The sequence below is a fragment of the Nannobrachium achirus genome, assembly GCF_963921795.1.
Source record: "Nannobrachium achirus genome assembly, chromosome: 6".
NCBI lineage: Eukaryota > Metazoa > Chordata > Actinopteri > Myctophiformes > Myctophidae > Nannobrachium > Nannobrachium achirus.
This window is the reverse complement of record NC_137815.1, coordinates 56,416,914-56,435,350: the sequence shown is the minus strand read 5'-3', so window position 1 is coordinate 56,435,350 and position 18,437 is coordinate 56,416,914. Positions and strand designations below refer to the sequence as shown.

Genomic DNA, 18,437 nt, shown 5'->3' with positions numbered 1-18,437 from the left:
CTGGTATACTTGGAGTTTGATGTTGTTATCATTGTTGTATGCTGTAATGTTTGTATGTGGACCGGACTCTTGGAAGCTTAGCCAATGAGGGCATGACGTCACCCCCTGGTGGCCACTGAGGCCCTATGCAACCATATACAGTACAGTAGTCTAGAAAGCGGCCTTGTGGTTAAAGGGCCATGCAGTTCACCTCTGGGACAACCAGATCTTATTTTATTGTTGTTTGGGACACGATCAACACAATCCTGAGTTTTTTTTTTGTGTTCAATCTGTGTTTTGAGATATTTTAGTATTTCAGCATGAATGATGATGCATTTTGCATCGTATGAGTCATCAATGATGACTCATCATGCTGCTTCATATGATGCAAAATGCATCATCATTCATGCTGAAATACTAAAATATCTCAAAACACAGATTTAACACAAAAAATAACTCAGGATTGTGTTGATCGTGTCCCAAACAACAATAAAATAAGATCTGGTTGCCCCAGAGGTGAACTGGCCCTTTAAGAGTGTCCGCCCTAAGACTGGGAGTTTGGGGTTCGATCCCTGGCCGGGTCATACCAAAGACTCTGAAAAATGGGACCCAGTGCCTCCCTGCTTGGCACTCTGCATCAAGGGTTGGATTGGGTCCCTGTGTCATGTCCAGGAGGTGTACTTGTACATCAAGCTGCCTCACACTATAGAAATGGAGATAGGCTTCCTGTCCTATGGGCCTCATGGCTCCGCAAGGCTTACTATTACTACATAGCAAGAAACTGCTCTTGAGCTAGGTTATGATCACTTCCAACTTCGAAGGGTTATCACAGTATTCAATTCAAATATGCTTTATTGGCATTAGAGTGTCTGCCCTGAGACTGGTAGTGTGGGGTTCAGCCGATCCCTGGCCGTTGGAGGTATACTGTCAGTGGACTGTAGGATGTTGGTAGTACTATATCCATGTATTATTCTCATATTGCCAAGAATGTATGTCCAGTATCTATGAATGAAACATTTCTCTCAACGTTATGTTTTCATTACAGAATTCAAGAGTGTAGCTCAATGTTTTGCACGCACGCAGCCACGCACACGCGCGCACGCACGCACGCACGCACGCACGCACGCACGCACGCACGCACGCACGCAAGCACGCACGCACGCACACACACGGAAATAAGAATGTTTTCTGTACTGTACAGCTATGTATCCAATCTTTCATATTGGTTTATTCATATTAGATCTTCAACAACTACTGGGTGTTGAAGATCTACAGTACAGTACTGACTGAAGCTCATTATTTGCAATATCTGGCCAACATCCCCTGTCCTAGCAATGCCTCTTGTGTGTGCTAGATAAAGGTAGTTTCACATGCGGGAGACACAGGTTCAAATCCTACTTAACTCAAAACGTATGGATTGCATCTTTAAAGTATCCCAAATCCCATGCCCAGCCCTACTTATTGTACTATTTTGGTGTATATCTTAAAACTGTATAATTATCTACATCATTGGTGCTCAAAGTGGGATCCGGGGACCCCCAAGAGTCGTTGAGGGAGTTCCAGGGGGTCCCCTTGCTAAATGATAGTTAGGAACCAAATGGACCCTTATGGCTATGTAACTCAGAGAGTTAAATTAACATAGACATCTGAGTCTCAGATATTGACATGAGTTCCGTAAAATGGTTGAAAATCACTGCTAGAGCCGTAAAAATCTTTTCAAATGGGGGTCTGTGTGCTAATAAGTGTCAATTTGGGGGTCTTTGACCTGAAAGGTTTTGAGAACCACTGATCTATATTACTTGAGCAACTGATGTTGGGACAGTGTTACTGGGCTAAGGTGGGAGGCCAGCAAAAATGGATTCCTAGTGTGTTCCAGAGCACATATGATTGTGGTTATACTTCTGTTTTATACTAACTCATTGAATGCCCTTTTCAAGATGGCCGCCAAGTACCAGGATGCCACGTTCCTAAATTTCTAGTGCACGGATCAATTTTTAGTGCACGGATCGTGCACGCCCATGCACCATAAATGCACCATATGTGTAGTACTTTTTAACAGCTTTCAAACAAAAAAATCCGCTTGGAAATCCGTTCAGGCATTCATGAGATACAAGCCTTCAAAGTCAGACAAAACAGCCATTTTTTACATTTTGAAAGATGTGTTTGTTATGGGGCTAAACATGCAATTTCGCAATTGCGATCATGCCTAATACATTTGAGGCATTTTTAGAAATGTTTTTATAAAAAAAATGATTTTTTTTTTTTTTTTTTTTCAAAATGGCTTCCAACTCGGGAAACTCGGGCTGTGGCAGCCTGGGACTACTGTAATAACTCGGGAAACTCGGGCCTTGGCAGTCAATGAGCTAATAGCAAAAAAGGGCACATCCCTGTGAGGTGCCGGCCAACGGGACAAATACAAACAAAAAAAGAGTAGAGCCGCACACTCGTAGCTGCCGATGCACATTTATTAAAGGACGACACAGAATAAGAAACCAACGTTTCGACAGACAAGCTGCCTTCTTCAGGGTTGAAGAAGGCAGCTTGTCTGTTGGTTTCTTATTCTGTGTCGTCCTTTAATAAATGTGCATCGGCAGCTACGAGTGTGCGGCTCTACTCTCTTTTTATTTATACTTCTGTTTTATTCATCAACTTCATGGTCAAACACAGAGTACAGGTCATGTTATGTTATGTTTTATTTATTTGGCATGGACATCACAATCACATTGGACGAACCAGATGCATTGATATAAGTGATTATAGCACAAGTGCTAATTCTCATCACCTGTCCACAGGAGGCTTTTCTATTTTACAAAAATCAAATCTAACACCCAGTCAAGTACAGTAAACGTTAATCCTAATCTAAAACCCAATCAGTCAAGACGGGCAAGAGCATGTCCAATTTAACAGTATATTTTTAGTATACAGAATTTATTTACATTGATGTGATTAATAAAACACACAGTAACATACAAGAAAAATAAGCTTATATAGTATCATGCAAATAAATATTAAGAACAATCAGTTGCAATTTTCAGTTAACTTCCGAATCCATTCAGAATAATTAATCCCTCAAGTTCAATAACTAATTCAATAACTTGAGCATGTCTGGGAAAGTTATTATTACTGAGCTTGAATCCCTAATGGCCCTTACTTTCCAGTAATCCAATAGGAAAATCCTATAAGTGCAACATGGAGTTCATTATTAGGGACATATAATATGCTGGCGCCAGGCGTGCGTGCGTGCGTGTGCGCGTGTGTGTGTGTGTGTGTGTTCTAAATACTGTATATTCTCATAAATTCTCATAAAAATATAATAATAAATTAAGCACAAATAACACTACATCTTTCAACTAGGCAAATCATATACACTCCATTAATTTAAAAGAAAGAAAGAAAGAAATTCGGACAAGCCCTGTTAGGGTAATCACACTAATTAAACCATAACTGGGCCCGTCGGGCAGAATAGTGACCATTGACATCCAGTTGTGCTATACCCGTTGTATCTGTCTGTCTGTCTGTCTGTCTGTCTGTCTGTCTGTCTGTCTGTCTGTGTCATTTTCATGCCCATACATTATATAGAGATCTCTTATCTTTGTCAGTCTGGCTCCCTTTTTATGGCCATATGGTGTTCCATGTCCAGGCTAGTCCATGACGTTGGTACTATGGCGTCAGAGTACTCCATGGGAATTTACTGAGTATTGTTACCATGACGGCGACGCCATACGGGCATATCAGACAGACATCAGACCATACGGGCATATCAGACAGACATCAGACCATACGGGCATATCAGACAGACATCAGACCATACGGGCATATCAGACAGACATCAGACAGACAGACATTTGGTAGATTCATAGTTATGTCCTTTAGGGATACCACGGCAGCTCCTTAGTCTGAAAGAGAAAGACAAATGAAGAGATGAAAAGAATATATTTTTGGAAGTAGCCAAACAGTAATGAATTCAAAAGCAGAAGTGTGTGTGTGTGTGTGTGTGTGTGTGTGCATTGTAGATCAACTATTTTCGTAGTGGCTAAGTGGCTAATTCATAATGTACTTCCTAGAAAATGTAGAGTCAAAAGGATGCTTTTTGACTTTGTAAAGTAGTGGAGTGAACTATGCAAATTTACAAATAATCTAGTACTGATACTCAACTATGTACTTAAAGGTGGGGTATTTTAAGGTAAGGATATATTTCTCCATTAAAATAAGTGTTGAAAAGTTCTATATTCTGATATACAGTAGAGCTTTAACCTGTTAACAGAAAACCTTCCGTTTTTACCCCAAAAATATCACTTACCCGACCTGAATGTACTTACGTACGTAGCACTCAAGTAAATGTAATTACTGTCCTCCACTGCACAAATTTACAAAAAAATAAATAAAAGAAATACACAATTTACCATTCATAATGAAACACTAACGTTTACCTTGCACAGTGAGTTTAGTTGAGCACTCCACTCTACCCAGAGCGCTCTCTGCAGTGACGGTGTATGTCCCGTTGTCTTTGGATCCAACCCTTAGTATCACCATGGAGCATACTCCACAGGTGTTGGTGATGTAGTAGTTGGTGTTGGTGTTGAGGCTGATGTTATTTCGGTACCAGGTGACATGTGGCCTGGGGTTTCCCGTCACGGCACAAGTCATGTAGCACTCATAGGTCTCGGGGCTGGTGTGCATTTTCAGCGGGACGGAGAACGACGGAGGTGAATCAAAGCTGCAGTCCTTGGACTCGGGTATGGTTATGGAGAATTTTTCTGTGGGGATTGAAAAGATGGAGATAAAGAACATTTGATGGATAGATGATGATTCACAACTTAATTTAGTTTTTGTACATCTATCAGCAAAACACAAAATACACACTCTCAAGTAAAACTATTTAAACATGCCTTTCTTCTGTTCCACCTCCCAGACAGCCGACTCTGATGGGTTGGATTCCCCCATGTCATTTTTGGCATACACACGGAAGTAGTACTCCCTTCCCGGCATGATATTGACGGCAGTGTACTTGTTGTTGAAGAGGCGGTCTGCCATAGTTTGCCATGTGCGTTTGACGGAGTCACGCCTGGTGATTTTGTAGTGCAGTCTGTCGTCCCGCTTCTCATCTGGAGAGGGGGTCCAAGAGACCGTCACTGTTCCTGGGACATGCTCCTCCAGCTCCACTGGGCCTGGAGGCTTGGGATCGTCTGTGGACAGGTAACAGGCATTTCAATCATGGAGGTTCATACTGAGAATAACATGCTGACTCTTGCACCTTGCAAGGTTTACATTGTACAATAAAAGTCTTCATAGTTTACACTGGTCACCCTCCCCTCATACATGTTTTTACAGCAGAGCTCAGCAAGAGTGTCTGTCAGTGCAAAATGTCCTGTGCACACTGACAGAAGCTAAGGCCTCAAAAATTGGAACACTATTAAATTGAGTCTGATAAATGAGTACTCTCTCCTGATTGGCTGAAATTGTGAATTTCCTTTTTTTGGGGGTGCTATTAAAGAGCTGGAGAGACGGTCGGGGAGATTCCTGTTACTGAACAAACACTCTAACAATGATTGCTGTCAGAATATACAGTAGAGCTTTAACCTGTTAATACTAAATAACCCACTACACGAATGTTTACCTTTCACAGTGAGTTTAGTTGAGCACTCCACTCTACCGTCAATGCCACTCTTTTCACATTGGCCTGTTATAGCGCCACCATCAGGTCAACTTTTGCAAAACAGTTTTTTTTTGTTGAATAAAATCAGCATCCGTGAAGCGGCCGTGAAATGCCGAAGAAGACCTGGCACCATTTTCACATTGGCCTATTATAACACCACCAGGAGGCCAGAACAACCTTCCTGACCTGGCGGAGACCTGTGATCACTGTTTCTAGTTAATATTATTTTGTTTTTACATGATATCTGTACAATAGCTTGATAGCTTTAGCTGATCTTTTAGCTGGTGTGCTGCTATTGTTGTGGGGGGGTTTGAAAGGGGACATACAGAGAACGGAAGAGACAGTTGCTGGGTTTTCAACCCAGTGCTTAAGATCCGGTGGGTAGGACTGCTTTACCTGTGACTCTTATCTCAGTGCTGAAGGTCTCCTGGCCAACAATGTTTTTAACGATGATTGTGTAGATTCCCGTGTCTGTGCGCTCCGCCGCTGGGATGATGAGCTGTGACGCCACATCTGAATTGCTGACTGTCGCACGCTTTGTCACAGGCATGCCCTCCTTGAGCCATGTAATCCTTGGTATTGGAGAGGCCTGCCATCAAAGATCATAACATAGGAGTCAGATGTGGCTTTACTTTTTGTCCATAACTAGATGCATGTGTGCCACTAATGACCTCATGAATAACTAGAAAGAAGTCTGGGAAATTGCAAATGTTGTTGCCGTTTTTGAATTTTCCCATTCAAGTCGATGGGGTTACTTTACAGAGAACTCTTATCCAACGATAACAAAATATTCTACGTTTTGCGTCTGAAGGTTAAATCTCATCAAATAGTGGTATGTGGCTCAAATGCTGAATAAATAATGGACCTTGATATAAAAAGGGTTGAAAACCACTGCATTAGATGCTGGGATTCAGAGAGGTGTGAATTTTGGCTTTTAGATTGGACATGCCAATGAATGCTGTTAACATGAATAGGCATTGTTACTGTACATAATTAATAACTTTATGAAGGATTGTTACAGTCTTTGGATGTTTTATGTGTTTTTCTTAGCTGTGTATAGGTGATCAATGTTCTGATTTTATTAACTGTGTTCTCGTTTTAATTCTTAGTTGTTTTAGTTTTTCGATTTTAATGTAGCACTTTGAGATTTGCTTCAAATGTAAAGTGCGTTATAAATAAAATTTATTATTATTATTATTATTATTACTCAACCTCAAAGTTGATGTTGACTCGTGCCGAGTTCCCAGCCCTCACAACCATGAAGCTCTTCATTTTCTGGTCAGTGAATTTGGGTCTCACTGTAACAAGTTGGACAATATTTTAGCAAACACCAACGACGAAAAATACATCACGGTAAAAAAACACACACAGTACATTTACCGCTGTGCTTGTGCTTGACTCACCTGGAGGAGGCATTGCAATAATGTAGTTGTCCAGTTCTTGTGGTTCACCATTCCCACCCTCATTTGTGGCAATCACGCGTACCCAGTACATGGCCATAGACTTCAGGCCCATGATAGTGTAAGAGCCCATGATGATAGGATTAGAGTTGCAGCTGCTCCACTCGGGGTCCTCTGCTGGTCTTAACTCCACAAGGTAGCCCTTGGCTTCATCCTGGACCCCTTCTTCTTCAGTGGGTTTAGTCCATCCCAGTGACAAGGTGGTGTAGGTGGAGTCTGTCACCTTCAGGTCGATGACTTTACCAGGCGGCTCTACAAGAGTAAACAAAGTGTCCAAAATATAAATGCTAATTCTGCATTGACCTTGATATCCGGTATTAGTAAAAAATTAATGTACAGCAGGGCTGGGCAATAATACTGTATCAATATCATGACATGAGAGTAGATGTCATCTGGGATTTTGCTGTGTTTTCCTGGTTTTAATCACTTAAGCCCTATTGTACCCATTCACATTTTTTCAAAAAAATCTGAATATAGAAGAAAATAGCCGATCTACAAGCTCACAATGCGTATCATCACAACACAAATATTATCATCACTATATAGCTGTCGAGGTGGACAAACTTAATTGTTATATTTGATTTTGTCCATTTTGCCCAACCGTAATGTACAGTAATGGTGTTTGGCTTAGAACTTACTCTTTGGATCTCTTGCAAATACAAATTCTGAGGGTGTGCTGAACTCTCCAGCACCAGAGATGTTGATAGCTGCAACGCGGAACTCATATTCTAGCCCTTCAACGACATCCTTCACACCAAATTTCCTCCCTGTTAGCAATACAAAAGGATATTGTTATGACAACCGTGTGTGTGTGTGTGTGTGTGTGTGTGTGTGTGTGTGTGTGTGTGTGTGTGTGTGTGTGTGTGTGTGTGTGTGTGTGTGTGTGTGTGTGTGTGTGTGTGTGTGTGTGTGTGTGTGTGTGTGTGTGTGTGTGTGTGTGTGTGTGTGTGTGTGTGTGTGTGTGTGTGAGAGTGCGTGTATAAATAAATAAAAAGAATATGATTCACACACACACGTATATATTCTTCATATTTAGTTTGCTGCAAATGAATAGTCACACCTTTAATGGGCTCCTCAGCCGGGTGTACTAGGCTCCACACATTGCTGCCGTTCTTGCGTTTCTCTAAGTTGTATCCCAAGAGGTCGGTTCCTCCAGTATTGGAGGGAGCAGTCCAAGAAAGGTGGATGCAGTCTTTGAATGCTTCAACAACTTTTGGTGCTGACGGAGCTCCAGGGTATGCTAAAAGATGATAAAACAGACAAGATCTGTTTTAGTGCCCATGCTTTGTAGTTCCGCACCAGGCGCATTGCTTAGTTGATTCTGTATAAACCATTAGAAACAATAAACCATTAGAAACTATTTTCATCAGGCACGTGCACACATAGACATCAAAGGGGGCTTGAGCCCCTGTCCTTTTATCAGTCTGTAAAAAGTTCCCTCCAGACCATGAATGCAGTTTTTACTATAGTGAAAGAAATGCAAAATGCCTCCTTTCCGTGCCATACCTGAAGGCAGCATTCAAGAGAATTGCCTTGTCCAAACTCTCCTGAACTTGAATGCAGCATCTCATGTTGAAATAATTGCCCTGTCTGTGTAAAAATCAAGCATCGAAAATAGCCGAACTCCAAGCTCACAACATGTCGCAGCGCGACACGTTGTGAGCTTGGAGGTCTGCTATTTTCGAGATTTTCACCTAACGACCCTTTTAAAAATGTCAGCCCCTGCCTCTCTAACATTCTTTGCACGTCCCTGATTTTCATATATTTTGAAACAAGCATATGAAATATCATTTTCTGAAATGTGTTCTAATGAAATCTTCCTCAAGTGCTTGAGCGAGGGCTCACCTTTTGTGCCAGCTTGTATGTCATCTGTCTCCATCATTTCACTGATGCCTTGCTCAGTCTCAGCTCTGATATGGTAGCAGTACTTTCTGCCATGATCCACATCGGAGTCCTTGTATTTAGGCTCTGGGCCGATCTTTCCCAGCTTCTTCTTGCTGTTTCGGCCAATCTGCTGGCGCTCCAGAACGTAGTCGCTGATCGGTAAACCGCCAGTGTCTCTCGGGGGCCGCCATTGGATCTCGATGAGGTGCGAAGTGGCTTCAATGATTTCTACGGGGCCTTGTGGTTGTGTTGGTTTGTCTGTTATCAAACAGAAAGCAACCAGCATGCTAGTATACAATGTAGATACAACAGAGACGACATACGTACAAACATTATTTCTCTCTGAAAGTGTAAAAATGGTCGGTTTCTACACTTTTAGAGTAAAGTTTACGGTCAGGATTGTAACCCAGTAATTTCACTTACCCAATACGACCAGCGATGTTATTGCCTCGATTGTCCCACATTCATTTTTAATCTTAATTTTGATTTCTCCCGAGGTTTTGCGTTGACACTTGCTGAGTTTAAGTTCGCTATGTGTCTCTGACTTCTCAATCTTAATGTTGGTTTCTTCCGTCAGCTCCTCGCCCTCATTATACCACTGGATCTTCAGTGGCTCCCGGCCGACAAAGTCCAGCTTGAAGGTGGCACTTTGGTTAAGTTTGATTATGACAGGCTTTGAAAACTCTGCCAGGATATCAGGGTCGATTCTGGGTGGATCTGGAAGAGAAACACATCAATCATTTCACCTAAAATAGTCGTTCCCAAACATTTCTGGATCAGGGCCCGCTTGAAAGTGCTTATTTATATTATTTTTATTATCAATGTTCTGGCTTGGATCAATGGAACTAACATAGTATACTTTAAGTTCCTATTTATCTGTATTACAATGATTTTTTTTTAAATATTAATGTGAATATAATCTTAGGTTTTTGCCAACTATTTGGGGTCCCACTTGCAATATCCTCATGGCCCAGCAATGAGCCCACAGCTCGCCGGTTGGGAATCACTGATCTAGAATTCTAGAATGGTCGCCCCAAAATCCGTTCGCCCGGCAATGTCGGAACAGTCTGCCCCGCCAGGTATATCTGAACCTACCCGGCCACATTTGACATCTTGGGGGTACATTTATGGGGACATAACTCAAAAGGCACCAAGTTGGCTGAAGCAGACTGGCTGAAGCCGCTTACGGCATGGTTGACTCGCTCGGCCTTAGCTCGCTTGCCGGTGCCTCTCATGGCTCAAGTCCGTTTCAGACGGCGCGCCTCCGACGTTGTAACTGTTTCTACTTAATATTAGGTGCTGTAGTCTGTTCTCACCAAAAAAAAGGGGAAAAAAAGTAAAAGGTCTTATTTGGGATGTTCCTTTTATAGGCAGGGTGTTTAACTGTACTTGTACTGTACTACATTTCAATTATATTGACTATACTTGTACTGTTCTCCATTTTTTTTAAATCTATAATTTTTGTCCTGCGGTTTTGTAACCCATTTTCACCTAGCCTAGCTACATCATCCCATTAGTATATAGGCTGGCCCCAGGCTAATTTTCACCCAGTGCCAATTGCCTATGTAATCCTGGGCTCTCCTCTCCCTCTGCCGCGCCTGGGGAGACAACGGACTGACCTCATGCTTCCTTCTATGCATGAGTAGTCCAAGTTGCTTCTTTTCACCTGACAGTGGGGATTTCCCCAATTTGGACGTAGCACATTATTCCAACCAGTTCCTTTCCCCTCCATCAGGCGCCCCGGCTGGCCAGGGGAATTACCCTAGGAGACACGGGGAGAAACTCCACACTGAAAGTCCCTTTTTCCAACCCCACTGTTCTCCATTTTTGTCTAATAAAATAATCAATCAACAAAAAACCAAGCGGGACAGGCATTCCGCACCGGCCGGACGTAAGTTCTGCTCAAGCGGGTCGAGTGGTCTGATCAAAAAGCGGGGGGTGAGCCTGAATTGGGGCGAGGGTTCCGGTTATCATCTAACGATTTGATATAGTGCGTGACCCCAGCCTCAGCCTTGACTGCAGTACCTTCAACTTGCAGCATGGCCTCTGTTTTACGTCCATCAGCTTCAAATCTGTACTTTCCAGAATGCTCTTCTTTGAGGTTTTTGATGATGAGTTTGTGAAAGACCCCCTCTTTTACCAAAGAGATGTCGTCTGTTGCTGTTATCTGAGATATGGACATGCACACACACAAAAGCACACACGCACACGCACGCACACACACACACACACACACACACACACACACACACACACACACACACACACACACACACACACACACACACACACACACACACACACCAAATACACACATTTATCAAAATGTCATAATTGATGTTTGCAGATCATTAGCTTGAGTCGGGAAATCAATTGTGTGGCCCCCATTTCTTACGTTTTCCCCATCTTTGGACCAGACTCCCTCACAGTCCTCACTGCTCAGCCTGCAGACGAGTTCTGTCTCAGTACCGATGACAGCGTTGATGTCAGACAGGCCACTGCTGATGTAGACACCTGGGTCTGAAGGTGAAAGAGCATTGTTGTTAGTTAGTGAAGAGGAATATCTGACCTGCATTGCTGCTCCACAATGTTGTGAAGCAGTGGTTCTCAAGCTGTGGGTCGGGCCACACATTATTTTGGGGGGTCCCCAGATGATTAACTTAATGTGCAACATTGTTTTCTCACTCAACAGTAAGAAATTGTGAAAATAGCCGATCTACATGCTCACAATGCCTCGCGTTGCGAGGCGTTGTGAGCATGTAGATCTGCTATTTTCACAATAGAACCGTGTTATACAAAATGTAATGCCTCAACTCTTAGTGCTCGTCAGGGTGGGGGATCCCCAGTTAAAATATTATTGTTTTGGGGGTCGCGGCCTGAAAAGGTTGAGAACCACTGTTGTGAAGGAACAGAATTCTGTGCTTCGTCATATCTCACCAATGACTGTATCTGGAACCAGTGGGCCTGCTCGCACTCTCTTTTTCTTCTTCCCTTCAACTGGAGCCTCTCCGTCCTGTTCCCCTGCTTCCCCTCCTTCCCCTGCGTCCCCTCCTTCCCCTGCTTCCCCTGCATCCTCTGCTTCATCCTCCTCTGACTCTTCACCTTCATCTAGGGATGGGACAATATGAAAATTACGTCATGATTATTGCGATTTACGATATCATCGCAATAATCAAAATCATGGTGCGATTATTGTAAGTGTTTTTTTGTATCACGATAAACGACAATAGCGATTATCGTCCCATCCCTACCCTCACCTTCAGACTCTTGCTGCTCAGCTTCGGCCCCGGGTTCGGCACCGGCAGCTGCCTCAGATCCCTCTTCTCCTGTCGCAGCTTTCTCCGCCTTAGGCTTCTTCGCCGCCTTAGTCTTCTCCGTCTTTTTCTTTTTTTTCTTGTCTTTCTTTACTTCAGCTTCGGCAGCCTCACCTGCTGCAGCTCTGGCAGCAGCTTTGGCTGCTTTCTCGGCAGCTGCTGCTTCAGCGGCTGCCGCTCTCCTTGCAGCGGCCTCCGCATCGGCCTTTGCCTTGGCCTCCGCCTCAGCAGCGGCCCTGGCCTCCGACTCTATCCTGGCCTTTTCCATCCTCTCTTCTCTCTCCTTCTGTACCTTAGCATTCTGCTCCTGCGCGATCTTGAGTAGCTCTTCGTTACCGCCGCCACCGGCCCGGGTTGTTTTACGGGCTCCCTTCTTCCCACTTGGATCTTTATCAGCTGCTCAGAAAAACAGACCGTAATCCCACAACTTTTAGCAAACAGTGGCAGAACAATGAATTGGTACAGTATGTTAATATATTGATTTTAACCAATTATGCCCTACTACAGTGTATGTCATATGACAATTCACTAGTTTGCAAATCCCGCCCCATTCTGCCCTGTTACTATGATGGGACATTTGACCCTGGGCAGATTGTTTTTATAGTGGCAGTGAATGGTATTTTTTTATTTTTTCATAGCCTCATTACAGCTATATAAAGTACCAAAGGAAAAACATCTAGGTGATATTAATAAAAAGGGAAGACAAAGGTACAGTAGTTACATTGCAAAACAGGGGGTTTCCCCGAAAATATATGTTTTAATTTGTTTAATCCCAGTGGGACAGAATCACCCATTGCAGATTATTTTATAGTGGCAGTGAATGGGATTTTTTATTGTTTTCATATCCTCATTACAGCTATATAAAGTACCAAAAAAAACACATCTACGTGATATTAATAAAAAGGGAAGAAAAAGGTACAGTAATTACATAGCAAAACAGTAGTTTTCCCCCAAAAATATATGTTTTAATTAGTTTAATCCTCTGGATCAGAGATAGAATAGAAATAGAAAGAAGAAAGCGCATTGCATCTTGGGTAGGAAGAGGACAGGCTGATTATAGTTCTCCTCACATAATAGGCTGGCTTTTCGTAATTCTGCTCATTTAAATTATATGTACCCAATCGTGACTCTTAGACCATTGATAAGGTCCATGTGAACTAGTTTGTTGAAGCTTATTCGTTATGATGAGCGAGATCGCTTGCCGTCGCTATCACCTCCCGCGGCCGTACCGGGCGAACTCCGTGTCGCGCAGTGCGGACAGTTCTTGAAAGCCACATTCAACATTCTGCACAAACTCCACCCCCGATAGCAAAAAGTGAATGGTTTTTTCTGGTTGGCCAGTCAGGGAGTCTCAGGGACCAATCAGAAGGCTGACAAACGGTGAATTGGGAAACTTGCTATGCAATGGGGAATCCAAGCTTATAGAAACTGTAGGCTTTCTATTCCTGAAAATATTAATAATATATTATAATGGAAGCCATTGTTCTTGCGATAATAAAAATCTAAATATAATTATTTTAAATCTTGTTTTTCTTTTATCTTCCAAAGGATGATGTCACTGGCAGACTGTTTTCTGAACTCCCCAAAGCCCTCCTATGAGATACAGAAAGGGGCCTTTTCCACCTTTTGGTGGAAAAGGCCCCACAGAGTAGAATTTATTTTTTGCTATTTTATCATGAACATTAGTGAGGACCAATTGTATGAAGCTAGGTTGAAAAGTGGTAAAGTCCTCCTTTAAGCAAAAGTACAAAAGTATTGGTATCACAAGTACCAGAAGTAAAAAGTACTCAAGAATGTCCCATTTCACAAGTTTTCAAATGTATGAAATTTATAAAAAAAATCCTTTAAAAATAGCAGATCTACAAGCTCACAATGCGTCACACCAGAACTTTTACCTCTGTGAAGTAGAGGTAAAAGTACAGACAATTGGAAATACACCAGTAAACTTGAGTACATCTACTTAGTTACTTTACACCACTATGTAGATCTGGTTTCTTTATCAACATACCTTCTACTAGAAGCCAGTTACTGCAAGAATTCATCCCTGCTATAGCCGTGTAGATTCCTTTGTCCAACTGAGCGCAGTCCTTGATTATCAAGCTATGTATCAGCATGTCCTCTGAGCAAACGATGTCAAATTTCTCCCCTTGCTCTAGTGGGTTCTTATTTGCCGTCCATTGAATCTTTGACATGGGGTGGGAGAGCACGCACGTGAACTCAGCATCCTCTCTCTCCAGCGCCTTCACCTCTTGAATCCTGACCAGGAAATCTATATTGGGAACTGCATGAAGGGGAATCACAATCATGTCAATCACTAGTGGTGGGGAAAAGTACTCAAATGTTTTGCTTAAGTAAAACTATCAATACTGAAACATAATACTCAGAAGTAAAACTCTGGAATTCAAAATGTACTCAAAAGTACAAACGTATTGGCACCAAAAGTAAAAGTACTCATTGGGCAGAATGTCTTATTTCAAATAAGTTTTCAAATGTATAAAAAAATCTTTTGAAAATAGCTGGTCTACAAGCTCACAATGTGTCGCATCGCAAGCTTGTAGATCGGCTATTTTCAAATGGTCTAAATGTATAAGTGGTTAATGTATGTGTTCTGTCTGTGATAATCAAAATCTACAAAGTAACTAGTAGCTAAAGTTTTCTGAGATGTAGTGGAGTAGAAGTAAAAGTATAGGAAATTGGAAATACTCCAGTAAAGTACAAATACCTCAAAATTGGACTTAAGTAAATGTACTTTACTTCACTGCTTGAGACCAGTCTAGTCTCAGGACCACATTTTCATGGTCTCTCGGTCTCATCTACTGTAGGTCTCTTGGATTGCAATTTTACTTGGTCTGGCTATGGCATCTTTAAGAGACGTACCGCCAATATCATTGTATTTTAGTTTTGGTTCATTCTTAGACTTATTATTGAATAAATTAATAAATTACTTAATTACTTAATTAATTTTTGTATACATTTACTGCTTATTCTTTTTCTCAATATGCCTACTGTTTGCATACAGTATGTGTTATTTACTAGTCCTCATTTTGTGATCAGTAGCAGTTGTCAAACTGTGTTCTGTCTTACTACTCCCAGTTCTGAGCTTTTCCAAAGTCAGAAAAGATATCATTGCAGTGTTACAGATCAAAGGATTGCCTTCTGTTACAATATAATAATAATATTATGAGGATATAATAATGTATTTGTATTTTATTCATAAGAAAAGAAAATAACTGTATTTGGTCAGGCAAATGATTTGGATAAAAACAAATTCTTGCCCTTGACATGGTCTCGTTTTAGGTGGTCTTGAATAAAGCACTAACATTTGACAGTTTAATCCATCATAGCAACAAAGTGAACGAATTAATTGGTGCATTGTCTTACTTTTAAAATCGGTTGAGAAGATCTTAACTCCGTTCACTTCAGTACAGTACAGTCCGCCCTCCCGGGATGTTTGCTTCAGGCCATGCTTCACCTCAATCGTATCGTAATCAAGCGGAACCATCACGCCGTTCTGTTCATAAAGTTTTCATATAAATATATCGTCGTTGTCGGGTGGAAACCTTGTATGTCCAAGAGCGTTCGTTTTGTATTTATCATTTAAAAAATGAACTAAACTAGTGAAAATAGCAGATTCACAAGCACAGTGTGCTTGTGGATCTGCTGTTTTCACTAGTTTTGTGCGACGGTCTTGTATGATGAAGCAGGGCTTTACTTTACCAAAAAACGTACACATTTGAAACTTGGAGATACAAGGTTTCTGCCCGACAGTGACGATATGCTGTATGCAAGATGGATACACACACACACACACACACACACACACACACACACACACACACACACACACACACACACACACACACACACACACACACACCCCTATACACATTTATTGTGCTAAGATAATTATTTTCATCCCCACCTTGTACATGAAGACTTTGCTGGTCGGCAGGGACGGGTCTTCAAGTTCAAGCTCTAATGATTTCAATTCAACGGGCTGTAGGTTGCATAGTTTTTCCTCAACCTGAAATTGATCAGACATTTGAACTCATAGCCTAAATCCTAGTAACATTTCTCTTTCTTGTTTTTAGCATTGTGATGTAAACCGTTAGGTTGACGCATACCTTGGCTTTTTCCTCCACCAGTTCTTGTTTCTTTTCATTTAGCTTTTTCAGCATCCCACGGAAATCTGTTACTCCATACTGTCTGCAGATTCGCTCGTAATCTTTTTTGTCTGCATTCAACAGGACATCCCAAAACTCTTTTTCATCAAATTCTTGTTTTTCGTCTTTCGCGTCCATGTCAACCCTTAAAAAAAAGACAATAATAATACTTCATTTATGACGAGTAACTTTAACTTTGGTAGGTTAACGGTCACTTTCATTAATTAATTAATATAGTGTGTCAAGACATACATGCACATTTTTTTTTTAACATACTTATTTTTTAAAGACTTCAGGAAGTCCTCGGCTGTTACTGCGGACTTGTCTGTACATGAAACAGATATCGATGTCAGTAATGTCTTTCAGTGAGTGATTCAAATGGTTTTGTCAGCTAAATAAAAATGCCATACCTGCTCTTTGTTGCTGCATGGCCTTGCTCTTTTTGAAGCCAACTAAAATGAGACAAAGAATGCTCCATTATGAAGTAGTGGCATCGTAATCAAAGGTTCAAAAAACATTATTATGCAGGGGATTAAAGCAGAATACCTTCAATGACATTGAGAGCGGCAGTGACAACAGCTTTTCCATACTCATTTTTGGCGAAGCACTTGTAGGTGTCTGTCTGATCCCCGCATACATCTGGCATCTGAATTGATATGATTTTAGAAGGCCATTAATAATCATTCTACTTTATGTATTGCCATGCCAATTTTGTGAAAATAGTTTTTTATTTTATGCATAATATGTAATGGTCTCACCTGGAGGATGTGTTCACCAGACTTCTCATCACTTGAGATTACGTACCTCGCTGGATCATCAAGAGTTCCGTCATTTCTCACCCAAGTCACAGTTGGTGTTGGATTTCCGGTGACTATTGCTTTGAAAACGGCCAGTTTTCCTAACGAAGATTAAATACAAGTGAACACTAGTGCTAAAGGTTTAACTTAGAATAGTTATAAGAAAATATATTTAATAACTTGTTTCAATAAGCACGTGTTCCTGATTGTTATGTGTTCACCGTTGTGAAGGTGTCAGAACCATACCTTCTTGAATAGTCAGGGCGATGGGTTTACGGGTGAAATCTGGGGTGGACATTCCTTCAGGTAGTTCTTCCACACATTGGGTAATCATAACACCGGGAACCCTTGACTTTTTTCTGATTTTCACTGTTATGAAGTATGAAAAAGAAAATATGTTCTTTCCAGACTTTGTCATATAACGATTATTCATACTGTACTTGTTTGTAGTTTTGGAATTGCGTTGAATATTCCTTACTTACCCTGCCCTGGAGCAGTGGGCTCCTCATCCTTAGCTTTGCGAAACTTAAACATCTCGGCTTAGATGACAGCTCCTCTGCTGATTAAAGAATGTCGTGAGAAACTTTTTCAAAATCACACACAACACAACACAACACATAAAGGCTCATTAATAGAGTTACGTGTCGCTGTCGTGCACCGAAAATGGCTGATCTACAAGCTCAGAGCTTGTTATTTGCAGCTCATCTATTTTCGACATGCGACACTGACACACAACTAAGTATAACTGTGGCAACATAACACCACACAACACACAACACAAGACATGCTGAAATCTTAAACTCATTTTAAAATGTGATTGAGTGATCGAGGCAGTAAACAATTTGCACTTGAGACACCAAAATCGTAAATAAAAAAAAGGGAGAAATTCCTAGATCCTAGGATTAAGTTGATAGCAACATTTATGCATGTGCATAATGTACTGTAAAGAACACTTGACCACTATTCGTAACGAGAAACCCCAGCTGTGTGACGTTGACATAAATCATCTCCAGATGGCCTGAATCAGCAATGGGTGTCACATCAGCAATGGGTGTCACTTTTCCACTGCTTTACCCATTAGATTTAAGTGAGATGTGACATTTTGAGTGAACTGGGTACTTGGTGAGATCATCTTTATTATGAGTTGCACTAGCACTATGGTAATTAATGTGATATAGAATTAG

The 18,437-nt window shown here is 41.4% G+C and overlaps 1 protein-coding gene across 1 annotated transcript; it reads right to left on the bottom strand.

Moving 5' to 3' along the window:
• Positions 1-3,870: 3,870 nt before the first annotated feature.
• On the bottom strand, positions 3,871-17,787 carry igfn1.3 (immunoglobulin like and fibronectin type III domain containing 1, tandem duplicate 3; the record flags this gene model as incomplete). Its single annotated transcript, XM_080728300.1, has 22 exons — positions 3,871-3,875; positions 4,410-4,736; positions 4,869-5,165; positions 6,032-6,224; positions 6,848-6,933; positions 7,039-7,347; positions 7,734-7,862; positions 8,156-8,335; positions 8,941-9,237; positions 9,403-9,696; positions 11,005-11,146; positions 11,375-11,499; positions 11,917-12,087; positions 12,237-12,689; positions 14,302-14,574; positions 15,675-15,804; positions 16,418-16,527; positions 16,867-16,908; positions 17,003-17,102; positions 17,215-17,354; positions 17,500-17,622; positions 17,736-17,787. 22 exons carry the CDS (start codon positions 17,785-17,787, stop codon positions 3,871-3,873), a joined length of 3,978 nt encoding a protein of 1,325 aa, XP_080584426.1.
• Positions 17,788-18,437: the final 650 nt, after the last annotated feature.